The following is a 15,333-nucleotide window of genomic DNA, read 5'->3' on the forward strand; positions in this document are numbered from 1 at the left end:
AGGCGGGCAGCCAGGGCAAGGAGAGAGTAGAGGAGAGGGGGAACCAGCACAGGGGCCCGGCTCCGATCACAACGCTGGCTTCTGGCATGCAGTGGGGAATAAAGTGGGCCTCCCCGGGTCAGCACCACAGAAAAAGGTGAGATTAGAGGAAAGTGGAGGAGGGATTTTCACAGAGGGAAGATAGGAGGGGTGGGTGTTGGAGGATGACGAGGAGTGAGTGTGTGTGGAGAGCTGGTGGTGGTAGGAAGGGGGGGGCGGCATAGCAGGATACCTGGCAAGCCAGGGACCAACCGGCCCATTAGCCTGTGGCTACCTACATATGGTTCACTGAACCCTCTGCTGAGAAGAGCTCCTCTCCTATCAGTCTTCCCATCCTTTTTTAAAGAAAGAAATACCTTCACTTTTAACCCTTTCTCTGCTTTGGAAAGAGGCTCACTCCTGACCTCGATTTATGATTCATTTCTGTTTGATGTCTATTCTTGGAGTGTTATCTAAAATTGAAAAATGTAATAAAAAATAAAAAAAACTAGACACAAAGAGAGAGAAGTCGGGCCTGCTGAGCATGTGCGTGCACGCATCCATCAGTGGACATGCACGTAGAAGACTATCTTCTTCAGTGCTTTGCCTTTTCTTGTAATGTGACCATTGTGGGTGCTGAATAGCTCGCTCATTAGCATAAGAATACAGCAGCACACACAGGGACTTAGCCAGATCATTATCTCTATATATTTATGTATACTTTGTTATTTCACTAGCCAGAACACATTCAAATGCTGATGAGGCCAGTCAGGCCCCTTTCCAAAGCCCTTCCAACATGTGCCCTCCTGAACTTCCCAATACACTCACTGGTTTCCTGGGAGTCTGCAGGTTTTGTACAGGAATTTACAACAGTCACGTAAGAATTATAAGAAATTGCAGTAATAGTTATGAGTGGTTTAAAAATGATATGAGAAATACCCAACAGAGGAGTTGCTCACACCTCTTAAGCGGTTTCAAATGACAGAAAAGAAAGTTTACACAAAAGATTAAAGTTAAACCTCAGAATAAACAGCAGAGTTTATTAGTACTCAATAATAATTTGCTGTTCATTCTTCAAAAGCTAAATCAAGCACTAGACAAATAAATTAATCTAATCACAATTTGATTTCTTAAATAGGCAACAGATTTTTCTACCAGGATTTCTTGGCCATTTGCTAGTAGAGAATGTGTCGGATGTGTTGAGTGAAACAGATCATTTCTGAGTAAAAACACACAAAGACAATGATGCACTAAAAAGCTTGACAATGCAGAACAAACAAATGCTCTGTGGTGATGAGGGGAACCAAACTAAAGACTTTAGTCTCACTGCAGGAGTAGGCTGAGGATCTAATGGTGGCCAACCTCTGGGATAATTGAAAAATTGAAAAAATCCCTAATTCATCTTCTACAATGTAATTCTGATCAAGGCCACAGCCAGATTCCACTGCAGGCTTCAAAAACGCAGAGAAAAGGCAAAATCGTCGGTCGCTGAGAGCAAAGACACTTTCCCTTTCTTTCTGGCACGCTCGCTCATTAGAAACACTTAGGATGAGAGAAAGAAACTAAGTTTAATTGTGTGTCTGCATGCGAGCGCGTGTTTGTGTGAAGGCGGTGCAAACAGGGGTTACAACATGTGTAAACACGGAGATTTAACTATTAAGCAACGCCCGTTAAGATGCAGTGTAAAGAGTTCTCCCTCTGTTCTCGGAGACTTTCTTATTAAAAAGCAAACGCTGCAGCCGAAAATACAGACGAAGAAAAACACAGACCCCATGATTCATAATATATTTCATAAATACTTCATGAATCCCCCTCACCATATTTAAGCCAGTCTGGCAAAAAAAACTAAAAAAACATTGTCACCTATTCTAGTACCCGCTTGTCAGCACATCACTGGGGAGTGGGTGTCACATGTCACTTCTGGTTTACACCACTGTGTGGGACAGGCTCGGTGTAAGGAAATCGGGGGGGTAGGACAGAAAGATGAACAGAAGGAAAAGTGATGGGGAGGTGGAAAGGGGAGTGAAAGGGAGGGAGGGTGTGGGGGGGGTGTTATCATATCATCGCCCCGTGTCTTTATATTTTCCCCCCTTATTATCTTTGGCCCCCACTCGCTCCAGTCACTCAATCACACAAGCCCCGAGGACAGCGAGGGGACCTGGGAGGGCCTTCGCTTCGTGGCAGACTCAGCCAGACGAGCGTCTGAAAGCCATACTGATCGCTGTCAGTGTGTGTGGAAGTACAGCGACTTCGGAAGGGGCCAGGAGAGATAAGCGAGAGAGGAAACGATTGCGTGGAAGGATAACGGCCAAATTTGCACACAAACCCCCCCCACACAATAAAAAAAACCTGCGCTCCAGGCATAATGCAGATACCCCATCCATACAGACAAGTGTTAACATAAAGAGATGGGGAGGGAGCAGAGGGTTGATCCGCTCACAAGTCATAGGCTACGGGATTTCTATGAGTCGACCGCTGATAGGAAGTCATCACGTTAATGACAAAGGAGGTGACGGACCTGAATGTCTGTCTGGGACTCTCATCTTAGCACTCATTATATCATGTAGGGAGATATTTAGCTTTTTTATCATTTTTCCACTAAGTGTAAATTCAGGTTTTGCAAAAGTTAGGGCCACTTCATTGACTTGCTGCCTTTACACCGTGGTTTTAGTTTCTCGGGGAATAACTTGAAATTCCTTTAAACTGTTGGGTTGAATACGCACGACTAACTTACTTACTTACTAGAAAATAAGGTTGAAAGGATTTACAGACACTCCCATCAATGCTTAACTCCCATATTATCTGATTGACACCACTGCTGTTCTGACATCATTTACAAAAACAGGCATTTTTAGCTTGAGAGACACATGGAATCAAAATGTTTACTTTAGGTGCAGTTTAATGTTTATTCTATATATGACTGATTCAATGTCAGCCCATTAAATCCATACATTTCAGCGCAGCTATTCAGTAATCGTTGTCCCCTATATCCGTTAAACATTGTCAATACATAAAAAAGGAATCAAACCATTGTACATGCGATATTCTGGTTTTTGATTATTTTCATTTGTCCTTCTTGTGAACTGTCCTTCAACCCAGATTTGACCCACCGCCGCCTTTACGCCATCAAAACCATAGAAAAATGGTTTCAGCGTTAGTGACAAAAGGCTAATCCTAGAACGAATCCCATCTTAGTGTCCATAAAGGAGACATGGAAAAGCCTCCAAGAATCCACAAAGGGCTTGAGGAAGACATACTATGCACAACAACTTTCAAATGAAAGACGCGATTCATAAGTAGCGAGGAAGATCTGTTTGTTTACATCTTAAATCTGCACTCGGCTCAGAGGAAATGTAGGAGAAAAAAAAAATCCCTGTCCGATTGAGCGACTTCTTTTATGACTTTTTATGAGAGATTAGACTTTAGTGTCATTGATGGGTTGTTAAGCAACAAACCATGAATAGAGTCAATCTGCCTTTACGCTGCTGTGTTAAATAAGAACAAGTAAGCCAAGGCAACCTAAGGCGATTTAAAGTGTCTAACATCCGACTAATGTTGGTCTATCATGTTGTTGCTTGCAGGAGTCACTGTAATGGGGACAAGGGCCAAACAACCAGAACCCTTCAAGATGGATTACAAAAAGGGAAATTCATAATCACTTCTATAGTGGGGAAGCACAGTGGTCCGAAAATCTCCCATCAAAACCTTTAACGTCAACATAATTATCAGTGTTTACTTGTTTTTTTTAATGACATTTATTAGCTTCTTAAGGCAAATAAACAACTTTCTCATATATGACTTTGCAAACTATTATCTGTCTTTTTAGATTGTTGAATGAGCCAAAAATAATGAGTATATGACCAAAAGTTGGAGAGTCCCCGCAACCTTGAATCGTCCATGACCACTAATTTAAAAAACAATGTCCAAATAAAAACTCATAACACTCATGCAGGGAACTGAAGAGCCTCATCTTCCACTGTTCAGTTTGGGTATATTTGGGTGGCACTCTGCAAAATCTTAACAAGATGGTATACTTTGAGTGAGGAGAAAAAAAAAAAAAAAAATCACAGTTCAATCACAGAACTTTGACCTGGAGCTGAAAGCGTTCACATGGAGACGATACCCTTTTCTTTATACTGCGTTTCCAAAACACCAAAAAATGTTAATTCATTGCCATGATGAACACATTACGCGTGACCCTCAGATGCGGAGGCAACAAATAGCTCCAGGGTTTGGAATCAGACAAAAGTGGCTTCAGGAAAAGTTCTTAGAATATCCGTACTGGTAACTCAAACGTGTAGCAGGAGCTGGGTATATAAAGTCAAGTGTCATCTACTGCTTATTCTACAGTTAGTCAGTGTATTCTGATAGGGGACCAAATAAAAATCTGATTTGCATTGGTCTGCTTTAGTTAATTAGTAAGAAAACAAAGAAGAATGCTCCCATTTGATAAAAATCCTATTTTATCACTATCCATGGACAGGTTTTGCTTGAAAAAGTCCAATTCATTAAATAGAGCACTCAATCTCTGCCACGATTGGAAACTACATCTCCAGAAGGTCACTTGATAAGCACTTATGAAACTGATATATCAAGGTAAAAAGAAAAAAATGAAATCGGCACCAATGGCCTTTTCATTCCTTTCACCTCAGTGTACCTGGCAAATAAATTGTTCAATATTTCAAGGCTGGCCGAGTCTTTGGAAATGCATTTATTATCTCTCTGGGCAGAGAGTAGGAAGCATGGCGTCCAAAAGGTTTTCTCTAAAAAGGAAGAGGCAGTGCTACGTGACCGTGACAGCAACTCCAAACAACACCCCGACACACAATCAGAAATTAAAAAGGGAGAGTTGTATCCCCGTGACAGTTGGCCTCGCGACTGAATATCAGAAAGCACAAGTGGGAGCATCTATAGTAATATCAATAATTAAATAAATGTAGATTGGAATGAAAGTCCATCATGATATCAATGCTAACTGAATAGGCCTATTTTGAAGTAGAGTGTACTTCAGATGAATCAAAATTTGTCGCCATTACATATTTCACATCTTGTCGTAAATTGAATAATACAACCATATATATAAATCTCATATAAAGACGGAGTAATTACGGCGTTATGTGTTTTCAAAAGGAGCAAAAAGGTGATGAATGACATCTTCATGGTCCCTTATGAAACTGTAATACAGCACATTACAACAAATTAACAAAACATTTCTTTTCAGTCAATATGAGAGTTGGTTATAGGAAATTAATCTTTCTATATAGTATCGACAACAGTGGCTTAAAAAAATCCATATAACTGCCTTGACCATTAATGGCATGCATTCCCACTTAATGACAGAAAAATGTAAAGTATTCTACGATAAAACTTGTCAGAGCTTGATATTTCAGTTCCACAAATTAACCTTAACCGGAGTCAAGGATCCTCGAACACAAAGAGCCGAACATTTCGAGCTCGAGTGCTTTATAGCTACTGAACAGACAACAAAAAGTGAACTCACCTCACAAAACAAAAGATAACAATTTCATTCATATTTTGTTTTGCTTTCTTAATTAACATTCTTTGGAAGACACCAACTAAAGAAAATACACAATTCAGGAAAGCAGAATATGAGGCACTCTGTGTGAAATGGATTTTTTACCACAAGGACATTTTGGTTAAATAATTTCCAGTCTCAATTACATAGCATAAAGGATGAGGTCAGGCAAAGCAATAAGTGGAAGGATTTATCATAGCGAGTCCACTCATACATTAGAAAGGCAAAGTAATTGGTAAATGTGCCCATATTGTCCTTGTCATGTACCTTAGGTCGAGGGAAATTCTTAGGGCAACAGCGCCCTCTGCTGCTAAAAGAGATGAACTGCCACACCAACGAACAAGCAGGAGGGATACTGACCCTCAAAAGTTAATGCAACATACTTTTAATCATCTGAGTTCAAATTAAAAGTCCAGACTTTAAAACAGGCATAGGAAAATATAGAGCAGATTTCAATTTCAGATAATTAGGACTAAAAACCACTCAAACAAAGTTGCTGTAGAGTAATTACATTGAATTCTGATATGTACCTTTTAGGCTTTCGACCAACCACAAAGTTATTTCAGCTCTGTTTTATCAATAACACAATGATACAAGGGCTGCAACTTAATGATCATTGTCATTTTCGATTATTGTCCTGATCATTCCCTTGTTAGAACTTTCCTAAAAGTTAAAAGTTCTACTTTACTGTCAGAAAGCTGAAGATGTCAGAAGGATTCCCCTGTTTTGGCCAGACAATACTTAGAATTACTATCACATGAGATGAATAGAAGCAGCAAATATTCACAAATGACCAGCTGGAACTACGAAAGGTTGACATTTGTTATTAAAAACGAAAAAAACATTCACTATCAAAATAGTTTCCAATATTTTTCTGTTGATCAGCTGAGGCATTTCCTGATGTAGTATTATAGTTCCACGTAGATCCGATTAACTGCAGGTTCACTGAAGACTGAAAACATATTCATTACCATCTACTGAACATATTCAACCAAACCATGTTAAATCAAGAAATATGACAAACTAGAATAACCCTCAATAGAGTTCATAACTCTCATTCAATCAGGCAGCACCTATTTGTACACACTCTTAGAAACGGGTCCCTTTGTTGTCATCTGGATCCATTAATTATTCCCTAAGAAATTGGTGAAAACATCCAAAAACCACCCTATCTCCCACTGTGACAGCATGTGAAAACATTTCTGGAACCAAACCCAGATTTATCAGGTCCTTCCCTGACCCATTCGTCATCCTTCCACTCGGATTCGTGATAATCTTCTCAGTTTTTGTGTGATGCTGCCAAATATCAGACAAACAAGATGAACACAAACGGATGAAAACACAACCTCTTCGATGGAGCTAAAAACACAAACTTAAGAAAACACAAACTTAAGAAAATACTTTTCATATTAAAAAATATTTACGGACAATAGAAAACCACCAGGACAAACTAAAACACCTTCATCTCTGAGCCAAGGTTGCTTTGAAAGCCCAAAGCTGACATTACATCATGGCCATGTCACCACACATCACACATTTACAACCTGCGCGGTGCAGACTTTGAGTCACATTGTCAAAATGGGATTGTATTTTGTGCGACACAGCAGACATCTGTGGACCCCCGCCTTCCCCACTGGGACAGACCGAGCGTGGCCCTTTGAAGGCGGTGGCTCTGTTTACGCGATAGATTTCATTAAATTAAGCTTACGTGCGGCCTCTTCTCTGCCTGATCAAAGGCACGGCTAAGAGCCATGCCATTCTGCTTCCCCCCCCAACTTGACCTAGCTGAGGCCATCAAATGGGATTTCCATTGTCCTTTCTAATTTTGTACACTCTGACTGAAACTTTATTTTCTGGTCAGACTGACATCCCCTTGTTTGTCATGGCCCAGCACCGTTTAGAGTCCCACTGTCCCCTCCATTAACGCAATGAAGCCCTCCGCCAATCCAGCAAAGCAACGTCTCACATGTGCACCTTCGGGATGCCTGTGTGTTAAGTTCTCTTCCTGGATGAAATGGCTGGGGTTGCCGAGGTCGACCCGGGCCCTGTCTGGAAAGGAGCAGAAATGAGGTCTCAAGCTGGCACACCGGTGGTAGGAAGACTTCAAACCACGGGTGAACGGGAGGATGAGAGAGCAGGTTAAGGGGGGAGACACCCGTGGGAGGCCAGTAGGGGGTGGGGTTGGGTAGTGAGGGAGTGGAAAGACCTTGATATCCACGGAAAGCACAACAAAGCCGGAGCTTTTTACATTAAAAAGAAAAGGAGATTGCCTTTTTTCCACTCGACGCCTTTCAGGCCGAGTGTCATGTCCTCCCTAGGCCTGCAGGAAGTGAGAGGCTGAGCTCGGCTATAGCATTTGGCACATCTGAGGCACATCTGAGGGGGCTGAAGTTCCTGCCGTCTGAACACTTGCCTCAGATTTGCAGGAGACCAGACGTACTAGATGTTACTGTGCGGAGTGGATGATCCGAGTTTAAATGTACACTGATCTGACCGTACCACACATGGAGGTGTAAAAATGGAAAATTACAGTCAAACTGAGCAGTCACAGTGTGGAGCAGGCCAATATTCTTTTATTCTTCAAGCGGTGTAAGACAATGCTGCTGCTCCTTCCCGCTGCAGCCTCTGTTTTTTTAATGCCTGTCACATACAACTTGTATTCAGTCTGTCAAGTATGCAGTGATATAGGAATGAGAATGGGGACCTAATCGTGTTTAGCTTAACGGAGCGAGCAGATGAATGCAGAGTTATTCCACGTTACAAAAACACTTTTGCCCTCAAGACGTGAATAAAAATGAAAAGTACGGAAAATTAGCGGCAGAATCAGCCACAGCAGGTGTTAAGTGCTTGATGATTACGCGCGGTAAGTGCGGGGAGAAGAAAAGTTAAAGATTAATCACCAGCCAATTAAATGCCCATGGTGAGGAAAGCAAACTGTCTTGGCACAGAGATCCCCTCTGTGATCTCAGCTAGCACATCTCAGTGGTGTGCTCGCAGATCACTAGCGCGATATCTCCATCCACACAGCTTTTTTGTGCACGTCGGCTTGTTTGTTCTGCTTTTGGAATAGTGAGGGACCGGGGGAAGGGTTGGGGGAGATGTTATATTTCAAAATTGTATTCAATACAGGTTTTCAAAAGCATATAGCGGTTAATGATATTCGATACTGATCAAATGTTTGCGATAACGATAAGGGTGAAATATGGACTACAGTAGTACGAGACTCGTGGAGCCTATTTTACATAATGTCTAGAAGAATATTCAGGTTAGATTCAAGTTGGTCTCATATTGTTGATTCCTTTATGTGTGTATGTGAATCTCACATCTTTAATTTCATTTTATAACAAAGAATTCTGATTATAATGTTTTAACTTTGAAAATGTTTGCATTTTTAATAATCACTGTTACAGTTGTTTTTTCAAATATTTAGCTATGTGAGAAAAAAGTTGCAGAGAAAAAGTTTAAATTGGAGACAGAACCTACACTTGCGATGCTTTTCAAGGTTCTTGAGTAAATTAGATCATAAGAAAACCACCAAGGTTAAATCTGCTCCTGTCCCAGGTCAGGCTTTACCAAATCTATTTAAAAGTTCTTTCAACTTCCAACTCCGTATATTTACTTCTATAACCCCGTCTGAGGTTGTGTGGAATGACTGGTCGGCTCTCGAGCTCAAGGTCAACAGCTCTCACACTGTGGATTTACTATCACATCAGCGCCAGCACAACAAAACTGACAACGTAACACAAGAGCAGATGAGAGACGAAAATAAAGACATCATTAAAGATACTTGCTTCAAGGTAAAGATCTGAAAACAGAGACAATATTTTAAAGATATTTACATCAGGGTAACGAGAAAAGACAAAAGAAATAAAAAATAAGATCCATTTGCGATGAATAATTTCTGCCTTTCAACACGTTATTGATTAAGCGGAGTACCTTGAGATGTTGGTAGCAAACATTGTGAACTATAGCAAGTGACCCAGAAGACTGTTGTGTTCATTCAGCTTTGATACGGGCTAGAGATCAAGTCAAGACATACAGCGATTTATGAATTACTAAACAAGGCCAGAGTCGGCAGCCACAACACAAACACACACACAACCTGTTCTCGATAGGCAGCGCTTTCAAGTTCAAATACAAACAGTGAATTAACCTCGGTGGGTGCGCCACTGAGCTTCAGCATCGGTCTGCTCGTGTGTGTGCTTTTGCGTGTATGTGTGTGTGTGCATGTGTTTTTGTGAGTCCAAACAATGGATGTAGATACAGACACATGACACCTTGAACCCGATGTATGTGGGTGCAGTGTGTTGTGTTAAATAAATGTATATATACACTGCAAGTCACACTTTATCCTAAATTTCATATGATAATTTAAGATTCAATGAAGTGTTGAAATACTTACAAAGTCTTTCTCCAGCTTCTCCATCTCCTGCTTGTAGCTCTTCAGTCGGCTGTTGAACATGCCTCGACTCTGGACGGGGATCTCCCGCACCTCCAGGTCCATCTGCTCCAGCTGAAACCCACAGTTTATCCACTTAATTTAACAAACATTTCAAAACATTTTTTAACTAGGGAACACTTAAGCATATGATGTACGCTACAGGGATACAAAACATGACTAAATGTACAGGGTTTGAGTTCATTCTGATGCAAATTTACATCCTGAATGTGAAAGAAACAGCAGAAAATGCATTTTTATGAGCATCATTGTCAAAGCACTCGGTGAGAAGATGCTAAAACAATCTGGGGCTCATTAGTCTCTTTCCACCCAAACAATAATGTAAATGTTGCATTGCTGTGTCCTGCAAAAAAAAGTTTCCAATCTATGATAAGAACAAGATGCTCAGGAAAACTCTAAAACAATAAACTTTTTTTAAATAAGTTTGTTCGACAGCAGTAATTTAAATTTGATCCGGTGCTGGAGGTAAAAAGGAAAAAATGCCTCCCGCTCGCGTCACTCAGCTGCGATAAGAGTTGCGACAGTGGAAGTCGGTTCTGTAAATAAATTCACAATCAAATATGAGGGCGTCTTCAATGCAGCGTCGTGTACGGGCGCAACGATGTCACAGTGAATGAAGTAAGAGTACATTTGATTCATGGCTAGACAGGTCTCTCCGTGGCGGATTTGGAGGAAACTAATCACCGTGACATAACAAGACAACTGCGACAACAATTTGTCTCTGTCAGGTGACTTTGCTCATTTTTAAACAGCAACATGAAGACTCCCACCTCAAGATAATGGCTTGAAATGTGTCATAGGGGTGTCACTTAAAAGCAGATTGCGGGAAAGCAATCGTGTGAGGAGGAAGCCTCCGTTCCGCCATGTGAAGTGTGTGTGTGTGTTTGTGTGTGTCTGTGTGTGTGTGTGCACGTGTCTGCATGTCATGTCACCACGATACAGGTGCTGTTGTCTGGTGCCAGTGAAAATTGTCTCCTCCCTCTTTCCACAAATTCATTATTTAGGAAATGGGAAGAGGAGGAAAATTACTGATCAAAGACGTACCAACTCTCTGACTTCTTCAAGCTGTTTGTCGACATTTAGAACCAGCTGCGTCTTCTCCTCTGAAAGGGAAAAAAAACAGCAACATATTGATCAGCCGACAGAGGAACAGCGATTCATGACAACAACCCAACTCCCCCACAACAGGGGAAGAGACGGGGGAGAGGGAAAGAAAGAGGCTGGGAGAAAAAAACAACACACGAGGACACATTTGAAGATATATTTACACATTCTCTCCACACGACAAGCCAACATTTGATGTCTCTTAGTTATTGGCGTCTATGAGGCCTTTGTTGGTTTCTGTTGAGGAGCGGTGAGACACCTCGTGCCAACTCAAAGGGAAGGGAGGTGTCAGCTTTGCTCACTTGCCAGAAGTATGAGTCCCACTCACAATGACTAACGCGCCGCTCTGCACCTCACCCCGTGGCTGCTCCGGCACGTTACCCATTGAAACTCATTAGGACTGGCGAGAGTTCCAAAGGAGCGTGTCGACTACCGTTCATCCCACTGTTATTTAAGGCAGCAACATCCCCGCTTCATTTCTGTACATACAAGAAGCTTTGTTCTGAAATTAGCTCTTTGCCATGAAAGTAAACCCCATGAAACGTGAAGGTTTGGTTTGGTTGTACAACAATCGAGCATCGACATACTATTAAAAAAAGGTAAAAAGGACAGAATATGTATTAAAATCTGTGAGATCCACAGGAAAACCTATAACCCTTGCTTGAACCTATAATTAAGATTTCAGTGAGGCACTAACTATATTTTCATGGACACCACTATTCCAATATCAACCCAATTAATACAATAGTAAGATGTACTAATTACCCTAACCCAAAGTTCATACTCGGAAGAAGGAATAATCAAAGTGAGACGTGCAGAGTCTTCTTAACTTTGTCACATTTTGTAGACATGTAGGCTATAGATCTTTATAACATTATTACCTCCTAGTTTTTGCATAATTTTGTAACAGTGACAGTTTACAACATGTTACCAGCTGGTTGATGTCATTATGAGACTATGCTCTGTAACATTTAAATGGGAAATTGACTGGAATATTCAGAATATTATCCTTATTCAGAATAAGGCAGATGGTAAGAATACTGCTGTCCATGTAAACATAGTCATGACAGTTGGAGTCCCCAAAATTTGAGACAATAAATAACTGTTAATACTAAATACTAACCATCATATTATCTATTTTGTTAGTTGTATACAAAACAGTGTACTATTGTATTAGGTAAAACAATACAGGTTGAAACAAACTGTGACTTTACTGCTGATTAAACTTCACAAGAGAAAATCTCTCTTTTATTTCTCTCCCGCTGTGAGAAGCTCTTCCATTTCCTGTGTTTACTGGATTGTGAGAGAACAGTATCAGCTGCACACTCAGTATAAATACTGTGTGGTTTCAGCATACTTCATTTTGTCATTTTGTAAAGTAAATACCTACCCTAAGCCTGCTTCGACAGTATGCACTATAAAATACATACAATACCTTTACAAGGTACTAAGCAGAATTTCACCATCACTCATTAAAGGGGTGTTTATTATATTTGCATGTCTGTTTATAACTTTTATTGTACGTCACGTGACACATGTAATTTTGAATATTAAATGCAAACAAAGGCTGTACCTTAAAATAGAGTAATAACGTCATGATATTGAAACCAAGGTTTACCTACTCTCAGGCCATATTAACACAGCTTAAATCGACCGGCATGAAAATCTAGCAAACATTGCTTGAAGTAAAGCGGAAAGTACAGATTTAAGAACATAATTCAGGTAGTGAAGTGACAAAGTAATGCGATATCAGAGAAAATGAAGAGGGCATGTGTTTGAACACAGGCAATGTCAGTGAACAGGTTTTGGCATCTGCAGAAAACAGGGGATCCTGTTCAGAGTAATTCAGAAAATCCAACAATGATCACTTCGACTGAACTTAAAATATCAACAGTCCTGATAGAAAACATTCAGCAACGTTAATACAAAGTCAACAAAGCTAAGCGCTTCATAGTAAATAACAAAGAAATAACAAAATCAAAGCTAAGATCATCATTTTCTCCGGGCTCACAGGCCAGCATTACCTTTGGCCAGTCCGAGGATTCATTTTTAAAAACCATGTCCAACCTCACAGCCTACACAGTAAACAGCCAGAGGCGATTCACACAAGGGTGAGATGGAGCTTTCTCGTTCAAACTCGGGCCCAGGCCAGAGGGCTGTGAAATATATATGGATTATTACCAAGACTACAACTGGCCGAAATATGGCAAATAACAATAAAGGAGTGCTTGGCAAAAAAAAAAAGATTTGCGTTGTAGTGATTGACATGCAGACTCGTGGCATGAGCTCGGGAAGGTGAAAAAAGGGACATTCGTGTTTCATGGCACAAGGCCTATTTCAGTGATTCTTATTCAAATATTCCTTGTACCTCAGTTTTTGGTGAATGGTAACGAATAAATATATAAGTACACAATCATTTGACTGTTATATGAATGAAGACGGTCATGGACATTTTTTTCCCACACGCCACGGCCATTATCAGCAATTGTGCACATGTGAAGTAAAGGCATACAACAACAGCAATGACAAAAGCCTTTTGTCTGGAGCAATATTAACGTATTAAAACGAGGGGCTGTAAAACCCCAGGCAAAATTCGGCTACTTCAGGAAGAAAAAGCCAGAGGGACTTAAGAAAGGAAGAAAAGAAAAACGTTAACGAGGAGGAAGGGAATTGAAATTCAACTATAAACTATTCTGTTGGTGGCAGAAAAACGTAGAACGGGCACTTATGGTTTCTGGCTTTGTACATATTCATACCGGCTTACTCTGACACAGTTAACAGATGGTGAGAGGAAGCAATGTGGAATTACTCGGTGGAAGGGGCTGCCATGAATCTTCAAAGATGCCAATTGCACACCAGAAATATTCAGGCAGCCGAGGTTTTTGTGAGAGCAAGTGGCCTTTGAAAAACCAATGTGCAAGTGTGAGCCTCGAGTAGAAGATTAGCATCCTCAGTAGGGGTTAGATGCAGATTTTAGCAATCAAAACTAAACTAGTAGAGTCAACTAGATGTAGACATTACAGTTGCAATCACAAGTACGGTGGCTGATGTGCAAAATATCGATGATGGATGGATATCTTATATTACACATTTCGAAAATATGCAGCTACGCATTTCTCTCTGGAAAATCCCAGGGGAATTTAGAAAAAAAAAAAGTTTGAAATGGGAATTGAAAACTGACTGAGTTTATATTTTTACATAATAAGATCAATATAAGCTTGTTGAGTATTTTACCTCCACTTCTAACTGGGATAAGTATTCAGCGCAAACTTAGAGTTATGAGGTTGTGTGTGAAGAATGACAGAAACACAAATAGGCCGATGAGCCCGGATGAATTTTGGCGTGAAGTGATGACGTCTTTTAACGGCTTTTTAAAACATCATCAGTATCTGAAAGTTCCCTGATGGCATTCTGAAACAACATTAAAAATTCAAGTTTTAGAGGATCAAGAAAACCTTTTGACAAGAATCTAAGTGCATCTGCTCAACTAGATACAATTTGTCTGAGGAAATCTATTGGAGTCTTTAGGCTGTACCAGTAATACTGTGAATAATTTTGCTTTTGGTGACGTTTACAGTTATCAGCTGCTTGTCCATAATATAATTTTTCCAATTTTAAATAAAAGTGAAATAAATAGGACATATTTCTCAGCCCTGCATCTGTGCCTTGCTTTGTGGTAGACTGAATATGCAGCAGCCCCACATGGATGTGTAATCTATCACATCCTCTTAGCCCTTTATACAGAGAGCTATGCCTGCTGCCACCCATGCTGGTGCTGGTGGCTACACCTTTTATCATCATTGATTGCTGTTATGGTGTTCCCATTGTGTAGATGTGTCACAATGTGAACGAGATCCACCCTTTTATTGATTAAAGGGATTCTGAGTGGAACTCCATAACTGTCATCTCATTAAAATCACATTGATCACACATGTTCATTGTCATCCCGATGTTCTCTCCCTGTTTTGATGTGTTTCTTCAAAGTATATTGACTCTTGGTTTATATGTGATGGACATATAAACCAAGAGTTTACATAACATAAATTTAAAATTATGTTAAGATCAATGCTTAACATATTGTTTACTAAATTCATGGCAACAAAGCGTCCACATCGAACAACCTGAAATATTTATGAATCACCTCTACATGACAACCACTATGAACTGAATTATTTACAACAGGACATGCTATGCTCTTTACATTTTTGCAATGTTC

General features: G+C 40.4%; 1 protein-coding gene across 2 annotated transcripts in view; it reads right to left on the reverse strand.

Annotated features, from left to right (window-relative positions):
• Nucleotides 1–15,333, reverse strand: part of vti1a (vesicle transport through interaction with t-SNAREs 1A) — a 107,329-nt gene that overhangs the window by 90,878 nt on the left and 1,118 nt on the right. For both annotated transcript variants that reach the window (XM_053413477.1, XM_053413478.1), the window contains exons 2-3: nt 11,058–11,116; nt 9,957–10,067 (exon numbers count right to left, since the gene is read on the reverse strand). In XM_053413477.1, the coding sequence (XP_053269452.1) occupies nt 9,957–10,067; nt 11,058–11,116 (170 nt within the window). The remainder of the gene's footprint in view (nt 1–9,956; nt 10,068–11,057; nt 11,117–15,333) is intronic.

Source organism: Pleuronectes platessa, chromosome 21 (genome assembly GCF_947347685.1).
Source record: "Pleuronectes platessa chromosome 21, fPlePla1.1, whole genome shotgun sequence".
NCBI classification, from domain to species: Eukaryota; Metazoa; Chordata; class Actinopteri; order Pleuronectiformes; family Pleuronectidae; genus Pleuronectes; species Pleuronectes platessa.